This window comes from Heterodontus francisci, chromosome 2, assembly GCF_036365525.1.
Source record: "Heterodontus francisci isolate sHetFra1 chromosome 2, sHetFra1.hap1, whole genome shotgun sequence".
Classification (NCBI taxonomy): domain Eukaryota; kingdom Metazoa; phylum Chordata; class Chondrichthyes; order Heterodontiformes; family Heterodontidae; genus Heterodontus; species Heterodontus francisci.
This window is the reverse complement of record NC_090372.1, coordinates 226,106,596-226,124,233: the sequence shown is the minus strand read 5'-3', so window position 1 is coordinate 226,124,233 and position 17,638 is coordinate 226,106,596. Positions and strand designations below refer to the sequence as shown.

Here is a 17,638-nt window from a genome sequence, read left to right as displayed (position 1 = left end):
GCCAGCAGATACTGTCCTGAGCACCATCACTGTCCCAGAAGATACTGTCCTGAGCACCATCACTGTCCCAGCAGATACTGTCCTGAGCTCCATCACTGTGCCAGCAGTCACTGTCCTGAGCACCATCACTGTCCCAGCAGATACTGTCCTGAGCACCATCACTGTCCCAGCAGATACTGTCCTGAGCACCATCACTTTCCCAGCAGATACTGCCATGAGCACCATCACTGTCTGAGCAGATACTGTCCTGAGCACCATCACTGTCCCACCAGGTACTGTCCTGAGCACCATCACTGTCCCAGCAGGTACTGCCATGAGTCCATCACTGTCCCAGCAGGTACTGCCATGAGTCCATCACTGTCCCAGCTGATACTGTCCTGAGCACCATCACTGTCCCAGCAGATACCGTCCTGAGCACCATCACTGTTCCAGCAGATACTGTCCTGAGCACCATCACTGATCCAGCAGATACTGTCCTGAGCACCATCACTGTCCCAGCAGATACCGTCCTGAGCACCATCACTGTCCCAGCAGATACTGTCCTGAACACCATCACTCTTCCAGCAGATACTTTCCTGAGCACCATCACTGTCCCAGCAGGTACCGTCCTGAGCACCATCACTGTCACAGCAGATACTGCCCTGAGCACCATCACTGTCCCAGCAGATACCGTCCTGAGCACCATCACTGACCCAGCAGATATTGTCCTGAGCACCATCACTGTCCCAGCAGATGTTGTCCTGAGCACCATCACTGTCCCAGCAGATACCGTCCTGAGCACCATCACTGTCCCAGCAGATACCGTCCTGAGCACCATCACTGACCCAGCAGATATTGTCCTGAGCACCATCACTAATCCAGCCGATACTGTCCTGAGCACCATCACTGTCCCAGCAGGTACCGTCCTGAGCACCATCACTGTCCCAGCAGATACCGTCCTGAGCACCATCACTGTCCCAGCAGATACCGTCCTGAGCACCATCACTGACCCAGCAGATATTGTCCTGAGCACCATCACTGTCCCAGCAGATGTTGTCCTGAGCACCATCACTGTCCCAGCAGATACCGTCCTGAGCACCATCACTGTCCCAGCAGATACCGTCCTGAGCACCATCACTGTCCCAGCAGGTACCGTCCTGAGCACCATCACTGTCCCAGCAGGTACCGTCCTGAGCACCATCACTGTCCCAGCATATACCGTCCTGAGCACCATCACTGTCCCAGCAGATACCGTCCTGAGCACCATCACTGTCCCAGCAGATGTTGTCCTGAGCACCATCACTGTCCCAGCAGATACCGTCCTGAGCACCATCACTGACCCAGCAGATACTGTCCTGAGCACCATCACTATCCCAGCTGATACTGTCCTGAGCACCATCACTATCCCAGCAGATACTGTCCTGAGCACCATCACTATCCCAGCAGATACTGTCCTGAGCACCATCACTATCCCAGCAGATACTGTCCTGAGCACCATCACTATCCCAGCAGATACTGTCCTGAGCACCATCACTATCCCAGCCGATACTGTCCTGAGCACCATCACTATCCCAGCAGATACTGTCCTGAGCACCATCACTATCCCAGCAGATACTGTCCTGAGCACCATCACTATCCCAGCAGATACTGTCCTGAGCACCATCACTATCCCAGCAGATACTGTCCTGAGCACCATCACTATCCCAGCCGATACTGTCCTGAGCACCATCACTATCCCAGCAGATACTGTCCTGAGCACCATCACTATCCCAGCAGATACTGTCCTGAGCACCATCACTATCCCAGCAGATACTGTCCTGAGCACCATCACTATCCCAGCAGATACTCTCCTGTGCACCATCACTATCCCAGCAGATACTGTGCTCAAGAGCCTTGAGTTTGTAACCAGGTGCAGAGTCATAACTTCCTCTGACACAGGGATGGAACCTGGAACATTTGCAGCCTCTTGGGACCCAATGCAACAGCAGGCTGTGCCTTTAACCATCAGGAAGCTGAGGTTATTGTTGGAATTGAGTCATGGCTCGTCGTGATTCAATTCTCAATAAGGTCAATTTCTCTTTCTATCTCACCTCCAGTCCTCTGAAACGTCTCTTTCTTTCTGTCTGTCTCTCTCTCTCTGACTTTGACTCATTAAGGGGCATGCTGGATTGGCTGCGATGGAGGGTCAATGCAAATACCTCACGCAGACTGAGCGGGAGACGGGTTCGGAGCAGGAGGCAGTCTCCTTTGTGAGGTCGGGGGCCGTGGCTCCGAGGGATGCTGCCAGCGATCTTGTGCCTTGCAGTACTAAGCAGCAAGCTGCAAAACCTGACTGTGGGCACCCGGTGATGGAAGAGAGTGGTGGGCACATGCCACTCACCGAACCCAAACGGCAGGCACAGGAGAGCCAGGACCAGGAGATTCTGATTGAGCTGCAGCCCATTCCCTTCCACCAAAACCCATTTGTGGTGGCGAACAGGAAGGGTCGGGGAATGTCCAGGGATGCCCGGGCAGCAGGAGCAGCTCCGCGTGGTGCACGGGGCTGCACGAGGCGCAGTGTCCAGGCAAGCACCACCGGCACGTGGCATAGTGTGAGTGTGTGTCCACTCGCCTTTGTCTATGGCATGGTTACTCTGGTTGGCTGTGTATGTTTTGTGGCTTTAGCCTTTCGGTTGACATGTTTCACTAACTTGCTGTGAAAGGGAAGGGTGGGTGGGGCGAGGGGGCTCTGGTTCATCTGTCCATCTGGCTGTGCTCTCTCCATCTGTGTGTGTGCCTGTGTGTGAGTACAAGCCTGTGCCCTGTTACTTTGCAGTGTATTAAGAGCAGGGACGGGCCACATTTTAAGACCCTTTGTGTGCAATTGAAATTAGTGTCAGCAGGGGGCGGGGGTGCTTTCAAAATCAAGCATCACAAAGTTAACAATGGGCTTGACTCCCCTCCCCCCAGCCAGTCACGGATCTACATTGAAGTGAATGGTCAGCTGATCAGCCATGATGGTATTGAATGGCGGAGCAGGCTTGGTGGGCTGAATGGCCTGCTCCTATGATCATGTGAGACTGGACTACACTCCCCTCACACACACCGACGCAGCTCCCCATCCCCCTCGTCATGGAGCTCTTTTTTTAATCTATTCTTTCATGGGATGTGGGCATTGCTGGCAAGGCCAGCATTTGTTGCCTATCCTTAATTGTCCTTGTGAAGGTGGTGGTCATAGAGTAGAGTCATAAAGTCATTTACAGCACAGAAGGAGGCCGTTCGGCCCATCGAGTCTGTGTCAGCTCTCTGTGGAGCAATCCAGTCAGTCCCACTCCCCTGCTCTATTCCCGAGGCCCTGCAACTTTATTTCCTTCTGGTGCCCATCCAGTTTCCTTTTGAAATCATTCATCGTCTCCGCTTCCACTGCCCTCGTAGGCAGTGAGTTCCGAGTCATTACCAACTGCTGCGTAAAAAAAGTTCTTCCTCACATTCCCACTGTATCTCATGTCCAAACCCTTCGTCTGTGTCCCCTCGTTGTACCATTAGTTAATAGGAACAGTTTTTCTTTGTCCACCTTACCTAAGCCTGCCATAATCTTGTACACCTCTATCAAATCTCCCCTCAATCTCCTTTGCTCCAAGGAGAACAACCCCAGCTTCTCCAACCTAACCTTGTAACTAAAATCCCTCATCCCTGGAACCATTCTGGTGAATCTCCTCTGCAGCCTCTCAAGGACCCTCACATCCTTCCTATAGTGTGGTGACCAGAACTGGACACAGTACTCCAGTTGGGGCCTAACCAGAGCTACTTAAAGTTGATAAGCCACTAGTACCGGAACAGGTGCATCGAAGGATACTGTGGGAGGTAAAGGTGGAAATTGCAAAGGAATGGGCCATAATCTTCCAATCCTCCTTCGATACAGGGATGTGCCAGATAACTGGAAAATTGCAGTTCACAGAATCACATGTAACCTATCCCTGCTACTGGTCCTGGTCACTGTGGACTTGTTTACACTTTTAACCGGTCACATACAGTTCACAGGTTGGATGGTGGTCACCTACATACAGAACTGTTACAGCATACAAGGAGGCCATTCAGCCCATTGTGTCTGTGCCTGCTCGCCAAAAGAGCAATTTACTGAGTGCCACTTTTCTTCATATACACACATATATATATATATATATATATATATATATATATAAAATGACCCAGACTTGGGTGTGCAGGGCGCAATCTCAAAATATGCAGATGACACAAAACTTGGAAGTATTGTGAACTGTGAGAAGGATGGTGATGGACATAGGGGTATATAAATAGATGCAAAGAACACAAAAGGAAGGAAGTTATGGTGAACCTTTTTAAAACACTAATTCAAAGAACAAAGAACAGTACAGCAGGCCATTCGGCCCTCCAAGCCTGTGCCGATCTTGATGCCTGTCTAAACTAAAACCTTCTGCACTTCCGGGGCCCATAACCCTCTATTCCCATCCTATTCATGTATTTGTCAAGATGCCTCTTAAACGTCGCTATCGTATCTGCTTCCACCACCTCCCCCGGCAGCAAGTTCCAGGCACTCACCACCCTGTGTAAAGAACTTGCCTCGCACATCCCCTCTAAACTTTGCCCCTTGTACCTTAAACCTATGTCCCCTAGTAACTGACTCTTCCACCCTGGGAAAAAGCTTCTGACTATCCACTCTGTCCATGCCACTCATAACTTTGTAAACCTCTATCATGTCGCCCCTCCACCTCCGTCATTCCAGTGAAAACAATCTGAGTTTATCCAACCTCTCCTCATAGCTAATGCCCTCCAGACCAGGCAACATCCTGGTAAACCTCTTCTGTACCCTCTCCAAAGCCTCCACGTCCTTCTGGTAGTGTGGCGACCAGAATTGCACGCAATATTCTAAGTGTGGCCTAACTAAAGTTCTGTACAGCTGCAGCATGACTTGCCAATTTTTATACTCTATTCCCGAACTGATGAAGGTAAGCATGCCGTATGCCTTCTTGACTACCCGATCCACCTGCGTTGCCACTTTCAGTGACCTGTGGGCCTGTATGCCCAGATCTCTCTGCCTGTCAATACTCCTAAGGGTTCTGCCATTTACTGTATACTTCCCACCTGCATTAGATCTTCCAAAATGCATTACCTCACATTTGTCTGGATTAAACTCCATCTGCCATTTCTCTGCACAAGTCTCCAACCAATCTGTATCCTCTGACAAACCTCATCATTATTCGCAACTCCACCAACCTTTGTGTCGTCCGCAAACTTACTAATCAGACCAGCTACATTTTCCTCCAAATCATTTATATATACTACAAACAGCAACGGTCCCAGCACTGATCCCTGTGGAACACCACTAGTCACATCCCTCCATTCAGAAAAACGCCTTTCCACTGATACCCTCTGTCTTCTATGACAGAGCCAGTTCTGTATCCATCTTGCCAGCTCACCTCTGATCCCGTTTGACTTCACCTTTTGTACCAGTCTGCCATGCGGGACCTTGTCAAAGGCTTTACTAAAGTCCATATAGATAACATCCACTGCCCTTCCTTCATCAATCATCTTCGTCACTTCCTCAAAAAACTCAATCAAATTAGTAAGACATGACCTTCCCTTCACAAAACCATGCTCTCTCTCGCTAATAAGTTCGTTTGTTTCCAAATGGGAGTAAATCCTGTCCCGAAGAATCCTCTCTAATAGTTTCCCTACCACTGACGTAAGGCTCACCGGCCTATAATTTCCTGGATTATCCTTGCCACCCTTCTTAAACAACATAGTCATAGAATCGTAAAGGCACAGAGTTGATAGGTAAATTGGCCATTGTAAATTGTCCCTAATGTAGGTAGGTGGTGGGAATATGGGATTAATGTTGGGTTAGTAGAAACGGGTGGCTGTTGGTCGGCACAGACTCGGTGGGCTGAAGGACCTGTTTCAGTGCTGTATGTCTCTATGACTCTATGGTTACACCCTTGTTCAAAAAAACGGGTGTAAGGATAAACCCAGCAACTACAGGCAAGTCAGTTTAACCTCAGTGGTGGGAAAGCTTTTAGATATGATAATCCAGAACAAAATTAATAGTCACTGAGACAAATATGGATTAATTAAGGAAAGCCAGCAAAGATTTGTTGAGGCCAAATCGTGATTAACTAATTTGAGTTTTTTGATGAACTGTGACTGGTTGATGAGGGCAATGTGGTTGACATAGAGTCATAGAGTTATACAGCACAGAAACAGACCATTCGACACATCATAATATGTACATGGACTTCCAAAAGGCATTTGATAAAGTGCCACATAACAGGCTTGTCAGCAAAGTTGGAGCCCTTGAAATAAAAAGGACGGGGGCAGCAAGTGGCTGAGTGAGAGAAAACAGAGCAGTGGTGAAGGATTGTTTTTCAGACTGTGGGAAGGTATATAATGGGGTTCCCCAGGGATCAGTATTAAGACTATAATATAAAAGCAAAATACTGTGGATGTTGGAAATCTGAAATAAAACAGAAAGTGCTGGAAATACTCAGCAGGTCTGGCAGCATCTGTGGAGAGAGAAACAGAGTTAACATTTCAGGTCAATGACTGTTCATCAGAACTCAAGGGTCACAGACTTGAAATCTGTTCCTCTCTCCACAGATGCTGCCAGACCTGCTGAGTATTTCCAGCACTTTCTGTACTTATGTCAATATAAGGACCACTGCTTTTCTTGATCTATATTAATGACCCAGACCTGTGTGTGTTGGGCACAGTTTCAAGATTTGCAGGTGACAAAAAACATGGAAATATTGTGAACTGTGAGGAGGATAGTGATTGACTTCAACAGGACATAGGCTGGCAGATGAAATTTAATGCAGAGAAGTGTGAAGTGATACATTTTGGTAGGAAGAAGAAGAAAAGGCAATATAATAGACAATTCTAAATGGGGTGCAGGAGCAGACTTGGGGGTATAATTTATACAAATCATTGAAGATGACAGGGGAGGTTGACTTGGTTAATAAGGCATATGGGATCCTAGGCTTTATAAATGGAGGAATGGAGTACAAAAACAAGGGGATTATGATGAACCTTTATAAAAGACTGGTTCGGCCTCAAGTGAAGTATAGTGTTCAGTTCTGGGTTCCACACTTTAGGAAAGATGTGAGGGCAGTAGAGAGGGTGCAGAAAAGAATTACGAGAAAGTTTCCAGACAGGAGAGACTTCAGTTACCAAGGAAGATTGGGGAATCTGGGGTTGTTCTCCTTGGAGATGAGAAGATTGAGAGGAGATTTGATAGAGGTGTTCAAAATCGTGAGGGGTCTGGACAGAGTAGACAGGGAGAAACTGTTCCCATTGGGGGAAGGGTCATGAACCAGAGGACACTGATTTAAAGTGGTGGCAAAATGACAAGTGGCGACATGAGGAAACATTTTTACACGGTAAATGGTCCGGATCAGGAATGCGCTGCTGAGAGTGTGGTGGAGGCAGGTTCAATCATACATTTCAAAAGAGAATTGGGTGATTATCTGTAGAAACAAAATTTTCAGGGCGACAAGGAAAAGGCCGGGAAGTGGGATGAGTTGAGTTGCACAAACACAATGGGTTACTTCTCTACTGTAACTATTCTATCATTCAATGATTCGAGGAAACAGCAAATTCCATTTAATACAGTAATGTGCCAGGCGATTAATTGAATACAGTAATGTGCCAGGCGATTAATTTAATATAGTTAATTATTTATTTAGAGATACAGCACTGAAACAGGTCCTTCGGCCCACCGAGTCTGTGCCGACCAACAACCACCCATTTTATACTAACCCTACAGTAATCCCATATTCCCTACCACCTACCTACATTAGGGGCAATTTACAATGGCCAATTTACCTATCACCTGCAAGTCTTTGGCTGTGGGAGGAAACCAGAGCACCCGGTGAAAACCCACACGGTCACAGGGAGAACTTGCAAACTCCGCACAGGCAGTACCCAGAATTGAACCCGGGTCCCTGGAGCAGTGAGGCTGCGGTGCTAACCACTGCGCCACTGTGCCGCCCCTAATTTAATACAGTAATGTGCCAGGCGGTTAATTTAATACAGTGACGTGCCAGGCGGTTAATTGGATACGGTGACGTGACAGGCGGTTAATTGATTATCGCAATGTGCTGGGTGGTTAATTTAATATATTTATATGCCGGGCGGTTAATTTTGATTTGAGATAAAAAGGAGCCAATTTTTATTTGGAAGGTAAAGATCGAAATGGTTCGAGGAGCAAAGCGGTGTGGGAATACTGATAGATAAATCACTAAAAGTAAAGACACAAGTTGATAAGACAGTGAAGAGTAGAACCAGAATACTGGATTCATATTTAGAGGAATGAAATACAAAAGCAGGGAGCTGATGTTATATTTTGTAGCACTAAGTTAGACTACACTCACAATACTGTGGGCAAAAGTGTGGACAGTATTGGTAGGAGTGACCACCGCACAGTCCTTGTGGAGACAAAGTCCCATCTTCACATTGAGAATACCCTCCATCGTGTTGTGTGGCACTATCACCGTGCTAAATGGGATACATTTGGAACAGATCTAGCAACTCAAAACTGGGCATCCATGAGGCGCTGTGGGCCTTCAGCAGCAGAATTGTACTCCACCACAATTTGTAACCTCATGGACTGGCATATCCCCCACTCTACCATTACCATCAAGCCGGGGGATCAACCCTGGTTCAATGAAGAGTGCAGGAGGGCATGCCAGGAGCAGCACCATGCATACCTCAAAATGAGGAGTCAACCTGGTGAAGCTACAACACAGGACTATCTGCGTGCCAAACAGCATAAGCAGCATGCGATAGACAGAGCTAAGCGATCCCACAACGAACGGATCAGATCTGAGCTCTGCAGTCCTGCCATATACAGTCGTGAATGGTGGAGGACATTTAAACAACTAACTGGAGGAGGTGGCTCCACAAATATCCCCATTCTCAATGATGGGGGAGCACAGCATATCAGTGCAAAAGATAAGGTTGAAGCATTTGCAACAGTCTTCAGCCAGAAGTGATGATCCATCTCGACCTCCTCCTGGAGCCCCCAGCAACACAGATGCCAGTCTTCAGCCAATTCGATTTACTCTACATGATATCAAGAAAGGACTGAAGGCACTGGATACAGCAAAGGCTATGGATCCTGACAGTATTCCAGCAATAGTACTGAAGGCCTATGCTCCAGAACTTGCTGCACCCCTAGCCAAGCTATTCCAGTACAGCTGCAACACTGGCATCTACCAAGCAATGTGGAAAATTGCCCAAGTATGTCCTGTAGACAAAAGGCAGGACAAGTCCAACCCGGCCAATTACCACCCCATCAGTCGTCTTTCAGTCATCGGTAAACTGATGGAAGGTGTCGTTGACGGTTTTATCAAGTGGCACCTGCTTAGCAACAACTGCTCAGTGATGCTCAGTTTGGTTTCCTCCAGGGCCACTCAGCTCCTGACCTCATTACAGCCTTGGTTCAAACATGGACAAAGAGCTGAACTCAAGAGGTGAGGTGAGAGTGACTTCCCTTTTTTTTTAATCATTCATGTGACGTGGGAATTGCTGGCTAGGCCAGCGTTTATTGCCCATCCCTAATAGCCCTTGCGAAAGTGGTGGTGAGCTGCCTTCTTGAACCAATGCAGTCCTTGTGAGGTAGGTGCACCCACAGTGCTGTTAGGAAGGGAGTTCCAGGATTTTGACCCAGCAACAGTGAAGGTACAGTGATATAGTTCCAATTCAGGATGGTCTGTGACTTGGAGAGGAACTGGCAGGTGTTGGTGTTCCCATGCATCTGCTGCCCTTGTCCTTCTAGTTGGTAGAGGTCGCAGGTTTGGAAGTTGCTGTCTAAGGAGCTTTGGTGCATTGCTGCAGTGCATCTTGTCGATGGTACACACTGCTGCCACTGTGTGTTGGTAGTGGAGGGGGATGAATGTTTGTGCATGGGGTGACAGTCAAGCGGGCTGCTTTGTCCTGGATGGTGTCGAGCTTCTCGAGTGTTGTTGGAGCTGCACCCATCCAGGCAAGTGGAGAGTGTTCCATCACACTCCAGACTTGTGCCTTGTAGATGGTGGACAGGCTTTGGGGAGTCAGGAGGTGAGTGACTCGCTGTAGGATTCCTAGCCTCTGACCTGCTCTTGTAGCTACGCTATTTTTATTGCTACTCCAGTTCAGTTTCTGGTCAATGGTAACCCTTAGGATGTTGATAGAACAAAGAACAGTACAGCACAGGAACAGGCCGTTTCAGAGGGCATTTAAGAGTCAACCACATTGCTGTTGATCTGGAGTCACATGTAGGCCAGACTAGGTAAGGACGATAGATTTGCTTCCCAACAGAGCATTAGTGAAAGAGATGGGTTTTTACAACAATTGACAATCGTTTCATGGCCATCATTAGACTGGCTTTTTAATTACAGATTTATTAATTGTATTCAAATTCCACCTTCTGCTGTCGTGGGATTCGAACCAATATCCCCAGAGCAATACCTTGGGTCCAGTGACAATACTACTAGGCCACCTCCTCCCCTTGACATCAAGACAGCATTTGACCGAGTATGGCATCAAAGAGCCCGAGCAAAACTGGAGTCAATGGGAATCAGGGAAAACTCTCTGCTGGTTGGAGTCAGACTTAGCACAAAGGAAGATGGTTGTGGTTGTTGGAGGTCAATCATCTGAGCTCCAGGACATCAACGCAGGACTTCCTCAGGGTAGTGTCTTAGGCCCAACCATCTTCAGCTGCTTCATCAATAACCTTCCTTCAATCATAAAGTCAGAAGTGGGGATGTTCGCTGATGATTGCACAATATTCAGCACCATAGAATCATAGAAATGGAAGGCACAGAAAGAGGCCACTTGGCCCATCGTGTCTGCCAGCAGAAAAACGATCCACCTATTCTAATCCCACCTTCCAGCATTTGGTCTGTAGCCCTGCAGATTACGGCACTTGAGGTGCATATCCAGACTCCTTTTGAATGAGTTGAGGCTCTCTGCCTCAACTACCCTTTCAGGCAGTGGGTTCCAGACCCGTCTGGGTGAGAAAGCTTTTCGTCATCTCCTTCTAATTTTTCCACCAATCACTTTAAATCTATGCCCCCTCGTCACTGACCTCTCTGCTAAGCTGAAGAGACCCTTCACCTCCACTCTATCCAGGTCCCTCAATATTTTGTACATTTCAATCAGATCTCCCCTCAGTCTTCTCTGTTCCTAGGAGAACAACCCCAGCCTATCCAATCTTACCTCATAGCTGCATTTTTCCAGTCCTGGCCACATCCTCGTAAATCTCCTCTGTACCCTCTCTAGTGCAATTACTGTAATGAGGTGACCAGAACTGCACGCAATACTCAAGTTGTGGCCTAACCAATAGTTATACAGTTCCAGCATAACCTGTCTGATATTATATTCTATACTTCAGCTAATAAAGGAAAGGATTCCATATGCCTTCTTAACCACCTTATCGACCTGTCCTGCTACCTTCAGGGATCTGTGGACATTCACTCCAAGGTCCCTCACTTCCTCTGCACTTCTCAGTATTTTCCCATTAATCCCGTATTCCTTTGCCTTGTTTGACCTCCCCAAATGCATCACCTCACACGTCTCTGGATTGAATTCCATTTGCCACTTTTCTGCCCATCTGACCAGACCATCAGTATCTTCCTGTAGACTACAGCTATCCTCCTCGCCATCTACCACACGGCCAGTCTTTATGTCATCTGCAAACTTCTTGATCATGCCCCCTACATTTACATCCAAATCGTTAATATATACCACAAAAAGCAGGGGACCCAGTCCTGAACCGTGAGGCATGCCACTGGAAACAGCCCTCCAGTCGCTAAAACACCCGTCAACAATTACCCTTTGTTTCCTGCCACTGAGCTAATTTTGTATCCACCTTGCTGCATTTTCCTGAATCCCATGGGATTTTATCTTTTTAACCAGTCTGCCATGTGGGACCTTATCAAAAGCCTTGCTAAAATCCATGTAGACCACATCAACTGCACTACCCTCATCTATCTTCCTTGTTACTTCTTCAAAAACATCAATCAAGTTGGTCAAACAAGATCTTCCCTTAACAAATCCATGTTGACTATCCTTGATTAACCTGTGCCTTTCTAAATGACAGTTTATCCTGTCTCCGAATAGATTCCAATAATTTTCCCACTACTGAGACTCCTCAGGTTCTGAAGCAGACTGTGTAGAAATGCAGCAAGACCTGGACAATATCCAGGCTTGGGCTGATAAGTGGCAAGCAACATTCGCGTCACACAAGTGCCAGGCAAGGACCATCTCCAACAAGAGAGAATCTAAACATCTCCCCTCGACATTCAATGGCATTATGATCACTGAATCCCCCACTATCAACATCCGAGGGGTTACCGTTGACTGAGTTAGTGTCGTGTTGAAGGGTGCGCGTGCGTCGTGTTGAAGGGTGCGTGTGTGTCGTGTTGAAGGGTGCGCGTGCGTCGTGTTGAAGGGTGCGTGTGTGTCGTGTTGAAGGGTGCGTGTGTGTCGTGTTGAAGGGTGCGCGTGCGTCGTGTTGAAGGGCGCGCGTTCGTCGCGTTGAAGGGCGCGCGTGCGTCGCGTTGAAGGGAGCGTGTGTGTCGTGTTGAAGGGAGCGTGTGTGTCGTGTTGAAGGGAGCGTGTGTGTCGTGTTGAAGGGCGCGCGAGCGTCGTGTTGAAGGGCGCGCGAGCGTCGTGTTGAAGGGCGCGCGTGCATCGTGTTGAAGGGCGCGCGAGCGTCGTGTTGAAGGGCGCGCGTGCGTCGTGTTGAAGGGCGCGCGTGCGTCGTGTTGAAGGGCGCGCGTGCGTCGTGTTGAAGGGTGCGTGTGTGTCGTGTTGAAGGGCGCGCGAGCGTCGTGTTGAAGGGCGCGCGAGCGTCGTGTTGAAGGGCGCGCGAGCGTCGTGTTGAAGGGCGCGCGTGCGTCGTGTTGAAGGGCGCGCGTGCGTCGTGTTGAAGGGCGCGCGAGCGTCGTGTTGAAGGGTGCGTGTGTGTGGTGTTGCATTGTTTGTGTGTATTTGCTGTGGTGCAGTGAATGTGCACACATGCTTTTTTTTGTGTCCGTGCCGTGTTGTATGTGTGTGGGTGTGCTCTGGTGCCAGCATTGCGTTGCGCGTCGCACCTGTATTGCATTGCACTGTGGTGCCTGCGCATTGGGCTGTGGTGCCTGCGTGTGGGCTGTGGCGTTTGCGTTGAGCTGTGATGTCTGTGTTACGTTGCACTGTGGTGCCTGCGTTACTGTGGCTACCAGGTGTCTGCCTTCATTGGGTTGTATTACCTGCTGCTATTATGTTTTCTAGGGCAGTTCCAGTGAACCTCCTGCCAGTAACAGTGTCCCACGAGAGTTCTGCAGCTCTCCCACCTCCGAGCCAGTGAGTCCTCTCTTAATATTTACAATGGCTTCTTAAAAAGCTGGTTTCCTGATTTACAGTTTTTTCCAAAGAACGTGAGAAAGAACACACACTGTGTCCTAGATATCGCAACATCTCCAGTGCGATCTAATAGATAACTTACATAGAATTGCATTAGAGTCATAGAGTTATACAGCACAGAAACAGACTCTTCGGCCCATCGTGTCTGTGCCAGCCATCAAGCACCTATCTATTCTAATCCCATTTTCCAGCACTTGGCCCGTAACCTTGTATACTATGGCGTTTCAAGTGCTCATCTAAATACTTCTTAAATGTTGTGAGGGTTCCTGCCTCTACCACCCATTCAGGCAGTGTGTTCCAGATTCCAACCACCCTCTGGGTGAAAAATATTTTCCTCAAATCCTCTCTAAACCTCCTGCCCCTTCCCTTAAATCTGGTTATTGACCCCTCCGCTAAGGGAAAAAGTTTTTTCCTATCTACCCTATCAATGTCCCTCATAATTTTGTATATCTCAATCATATCCCCCCTCAGCCTTCTCTGCTCTAAGGAAAACAACCCCAGCCTATCCAGTCTCTCTTCATAGCTGAAATGCTCCAGCCCAGGCAACATTCTGGTGAATCTCCTCTGCACCCTCTCCAGTGCAATCACATCCTTCCTATAGTGTGGTGACCAGAACTGTACACTGTACTCCAGCTGTGGCCTAACTAGTGTTTTATACAGCTCCATCATAACCTCCCTACTCTTGTGTTCTATGCCTGATCTATGGACAAGTACACCAAGGTCCGTTGGGTCCTACCATCCATTATATATTCCCTTACCTTGTTAGTCCTCCCAAAAGACATCACCTCACACTTCTCAGGATTAAATTCCATTTGCCACAGCTCTGCCCATCTTACCAGCCCATCTACATCATCCTGTAATCTAAGGCTTTTCTCCTCACTATTTACGGCAATTTTCATGTCATCTGCGAACATACTGATCATACCTCCTATATTCATGTCTAAATCATTAATGTACACTACAAACTGCAAGGGTCCCAGCACCAATCCCTGTGGTACACCACTGGTCACAGGCTTCCACTCGCAAAAACAACCCTCGACCATCACCCTCTGCCTCCTGCCACTAAGCCAATTTTGGATCCAATTTGCCAAATTGCCCTGGATCCCGTGGGCTCTTACCTTCTTAACCAATCTCCCATGCGGGACCTTATCAAAAGCCTTACTGAAGTCCATGTAGACTATATCAACTGCTTTACCCTCCTCATAAAGACCATGATGAATGGTGGAGTAGGCTCGAAGGGTCGAATGGCCTACTCCTGCTCCTATTTTCTATGTTTCTATCGACACTTCTAGTCACTGCCTCGAAAAATTCTATCAAGTTAGTTAGACACAATCTCCCCCTGACAAAGCCATGCTGACTATCCCTGATTAATCCCTGCCTCTCCAAGTGGAGATTATTCCTGTCCCTCAGAATTTTTTCCAATAGTTTCCCAACCACTGATGTTAGACTCACCGGCCTGTAATTACCTGGTTTATCCCTGCTACCCTTCTTGAATAATGGCACCACATTCGCTGTCCTCCAGTCCTCTGGTATCTCTCCTGTGGCCAGCGAGGATTTGAAAATTTGTGTCAGAGCCCCTGCTATCTCCTCCCTTGTCTCACATAACAGCCTGGGATACATCTCATCTGGGCCTGAGGATTTATCCACTTTTAAGCCTGCTAAAACAGCCAGTACTTCCTCCTTTTCAATGCTAATATGTTCAAGTATATCCCCCTCCCTGATCTCTACACCTACATCGTCCTTCTCCATAGTGAACACAGATGAAAAGTAATCATTTAAAACCTCACCTATGTCCTCTGGCTCCACACACACAGATTGCCACTTTGGTCCCTAATGGGCCCTACTCTTTTCCTAATTATCCTCTTGCCCTTAATAAAACGCCTTAGGATTTTCCTTTATCTTGCCCACCAGTGTTTTTTCATGTCCCCTCTTCACTCTCCTATTTACTTTTTAAGTACCCCCCCACCCCCAACACACTTTCTATACTCTTCCAGGGCCTCCGCTGTTTTCAGCCCTCTGAATCTGCCATAAGCCTCCTTTTTTTTTCCTGATCCAATCCTTGACATCCAGGGTTCCCTGGACTTGTTGGTCCTACCCTTCACCTTAACGGGTACATGTTGGCTCTGAACTCTCATTATTTCCTCTTTGAATAAAGATCCAGATCCTGTTTTATCATATTGAAATCGGCCTTCCCCCAATTCAGTACCTTTATTTCCGGTCCATCTTTGTCCTTTTCCATAACTACCTTAAATCTTAGAGTTATGGTCACTATCCCCGTACTGCCCCTTCTCATGTAGGGCTTTCTATGTACTGGCTCAAAAATCTCCTGTATGCATTTTAAGAATTCCTCCCCCTTTAAGCCTTTTGCACCAAGACTATCCCAGTTAATATTGGGGAAGTTGAAATCCCCTACTATTATTACCCTATTATTTTTACACCTCTCTGAGATTTGCCTACATATCTTCTCCTCTATCTCTCCCTGACTGTTTGGAGGCCTGTAGTACATGCCCAGCCAAGTGATTGCCCCCTTTTTGTTTTTAAGTTCTACCCATATGGCCTCATTTGAGGAACCTTCTAAGATAAGATTAGTGGGCGGCACAGTGGCGCAGTGGTTAGCACCGCAGCCTCACAGCTCCAGCGACCCGGGTTCAATTCTGGGTACTGCCTGTGCGGAGTTTGCAAGTTCTCCCTGTGACTGCGTGGGTTTTCGCCGGGTGCTCCGGTTTCCTCCCACAGCCAAAGACTTGCAGGTTGATAGGTAAATTGGCCATTGTAAATTGCCCCTAGTAGGTGATAGGGAAATTGAGGAAAGGTGGGGATGTGGTTGGAATATGGGATTAATGTAGGATTAGTATAAATGGGTGGTTGATGGTCGGCACAGACTCGGTGGGCCGAAGGGCCTGTTTCAGTGCTGTATCAATAAATAAATAATATCATCCCTCCTTACTGCAGTAATTGACTCCTTGATCAACAGTGCAATACCACCTCCTCTTTTACCCCCTCCCCTGTCACGCCTGAAGCTTCTATACCCTGGAATATTGAGTTGCCTGTCCTGCCCCTCCCTCAACCATGTCTCTGTGATAGCAATAATATCATAATCCCATGTGCTAATCAACACCCTCAATTCATCTGTCTTATTAGTAAGACTCCTTGCATTAAAGCAAATACAATCCAGCCTTGCATTTTTCACTTTTGCCTTAACAGGTCTATATTTGCTCTGCCTTCCAGACTGACTCAGTTTCTCTTCTATATTTGACTGTGCATCACCCCCTACTGTACCTCCACTCTGTATCCCATCCCCCTGCCAAATTAGTTTAAACCCCCCCCTCCCCCCACCCCCCAATAGCACTAGCAAACCTCCCAGCAAGGATGTTGGTCCCATTCCGCTTCAGGTGCAACCCGTCCAACTTGTACAGGTCCCACCTTTGCCAGAAACAGACCCGGATTTCGAGTAGCTGCAGCTGGAGACACGTCCTGCACACGTGTTCGCCCTGGACACTGGAAGTGATCCTGACTTCCCACATCGCACAGGAGGAGCACTCCACGTTGATGAGCTGCCCTGCCATAACTTACCCTTAATTTATCCCCTTAAATTACCCAAACCATTGAATGTAAAGCACAGAAAGAAGCCATTCAGTCGACCTGCTCTTGCTGCTGTTTATTGTCCACATGAGCGTCTTCCCAGTCCTCTTGGTCTCAGTGTAGACCATTACCCCAGTGCAGTGCAGACTCTTCCCTCATTGCACTGGATATCGTGAACAGTAGTCTGGACGCGACCTCCATTCCCTATATCGTGGTGTTCAGCCGCACCTGGCCTTACACCTCGGGCTAGCACAACAAGATCAAAATCCTGTGTTGGAGGAAGAAGACAGAATTCTCATTGGTTGTTTTCTCTTTCTTTGTCTCTGTCTCTCCCTCTCTGCTCGAACTCTCTTTCCCTCTGTGCTTGGTTTTCCCATCTGTCTGTCTCCGTCTAACTCTCTCCTCAAATTCCCACTCTGCCCCTCCCCCCTCAACCCTTACCCTGTCATCCCTTATACCCCACCCCTTTGTTCCCACCCCCTCGCCCCCACCCCTTTGTTCTTCCACCCTTCCCCACCACCCACTCCTCGTCCGCCCGCCTTCTCTCATCGTCCCTTCCCACTCCCCTCCCCTTCTCTCCCTCCTCACCTTCCCACTCCTTCTGTCCTCTTTGCATCCCTACTCTCGCTCCTCTCCCCTCCCCTTCTCTCCCTCGCCTTCCCTACACTCATCCTTC

At 48.1% G+C, this 17,638-nt stretch overlaps 1 protein-coding gene across 1 annotated transcript in view; it reads left to right on the top strand.

The window, feature by feature from the left end:
* scrib (scribble planar cell polarity protein) overlaps window positions 1-17,638 on the top strand; it is a 542,315-nt gene that overhangs the window by 440,296 nt on the left and 84,381 nt on the right. Inside the window, exons 31-32 of the mRNA XM_068016616.1 lie at window positions 2,136-2,570; window positions 13,249-13,320. Of these exons, the coding sequence (XP_067872717.1) occupies window positions 2,136-2,570; window positions 13,249-13,320 (507 nt within the window). The remainder of the gene's footprint in view (window positions 1-2,135; window positions 2,571-13,248; window positions 13,321-17,638) is intronic.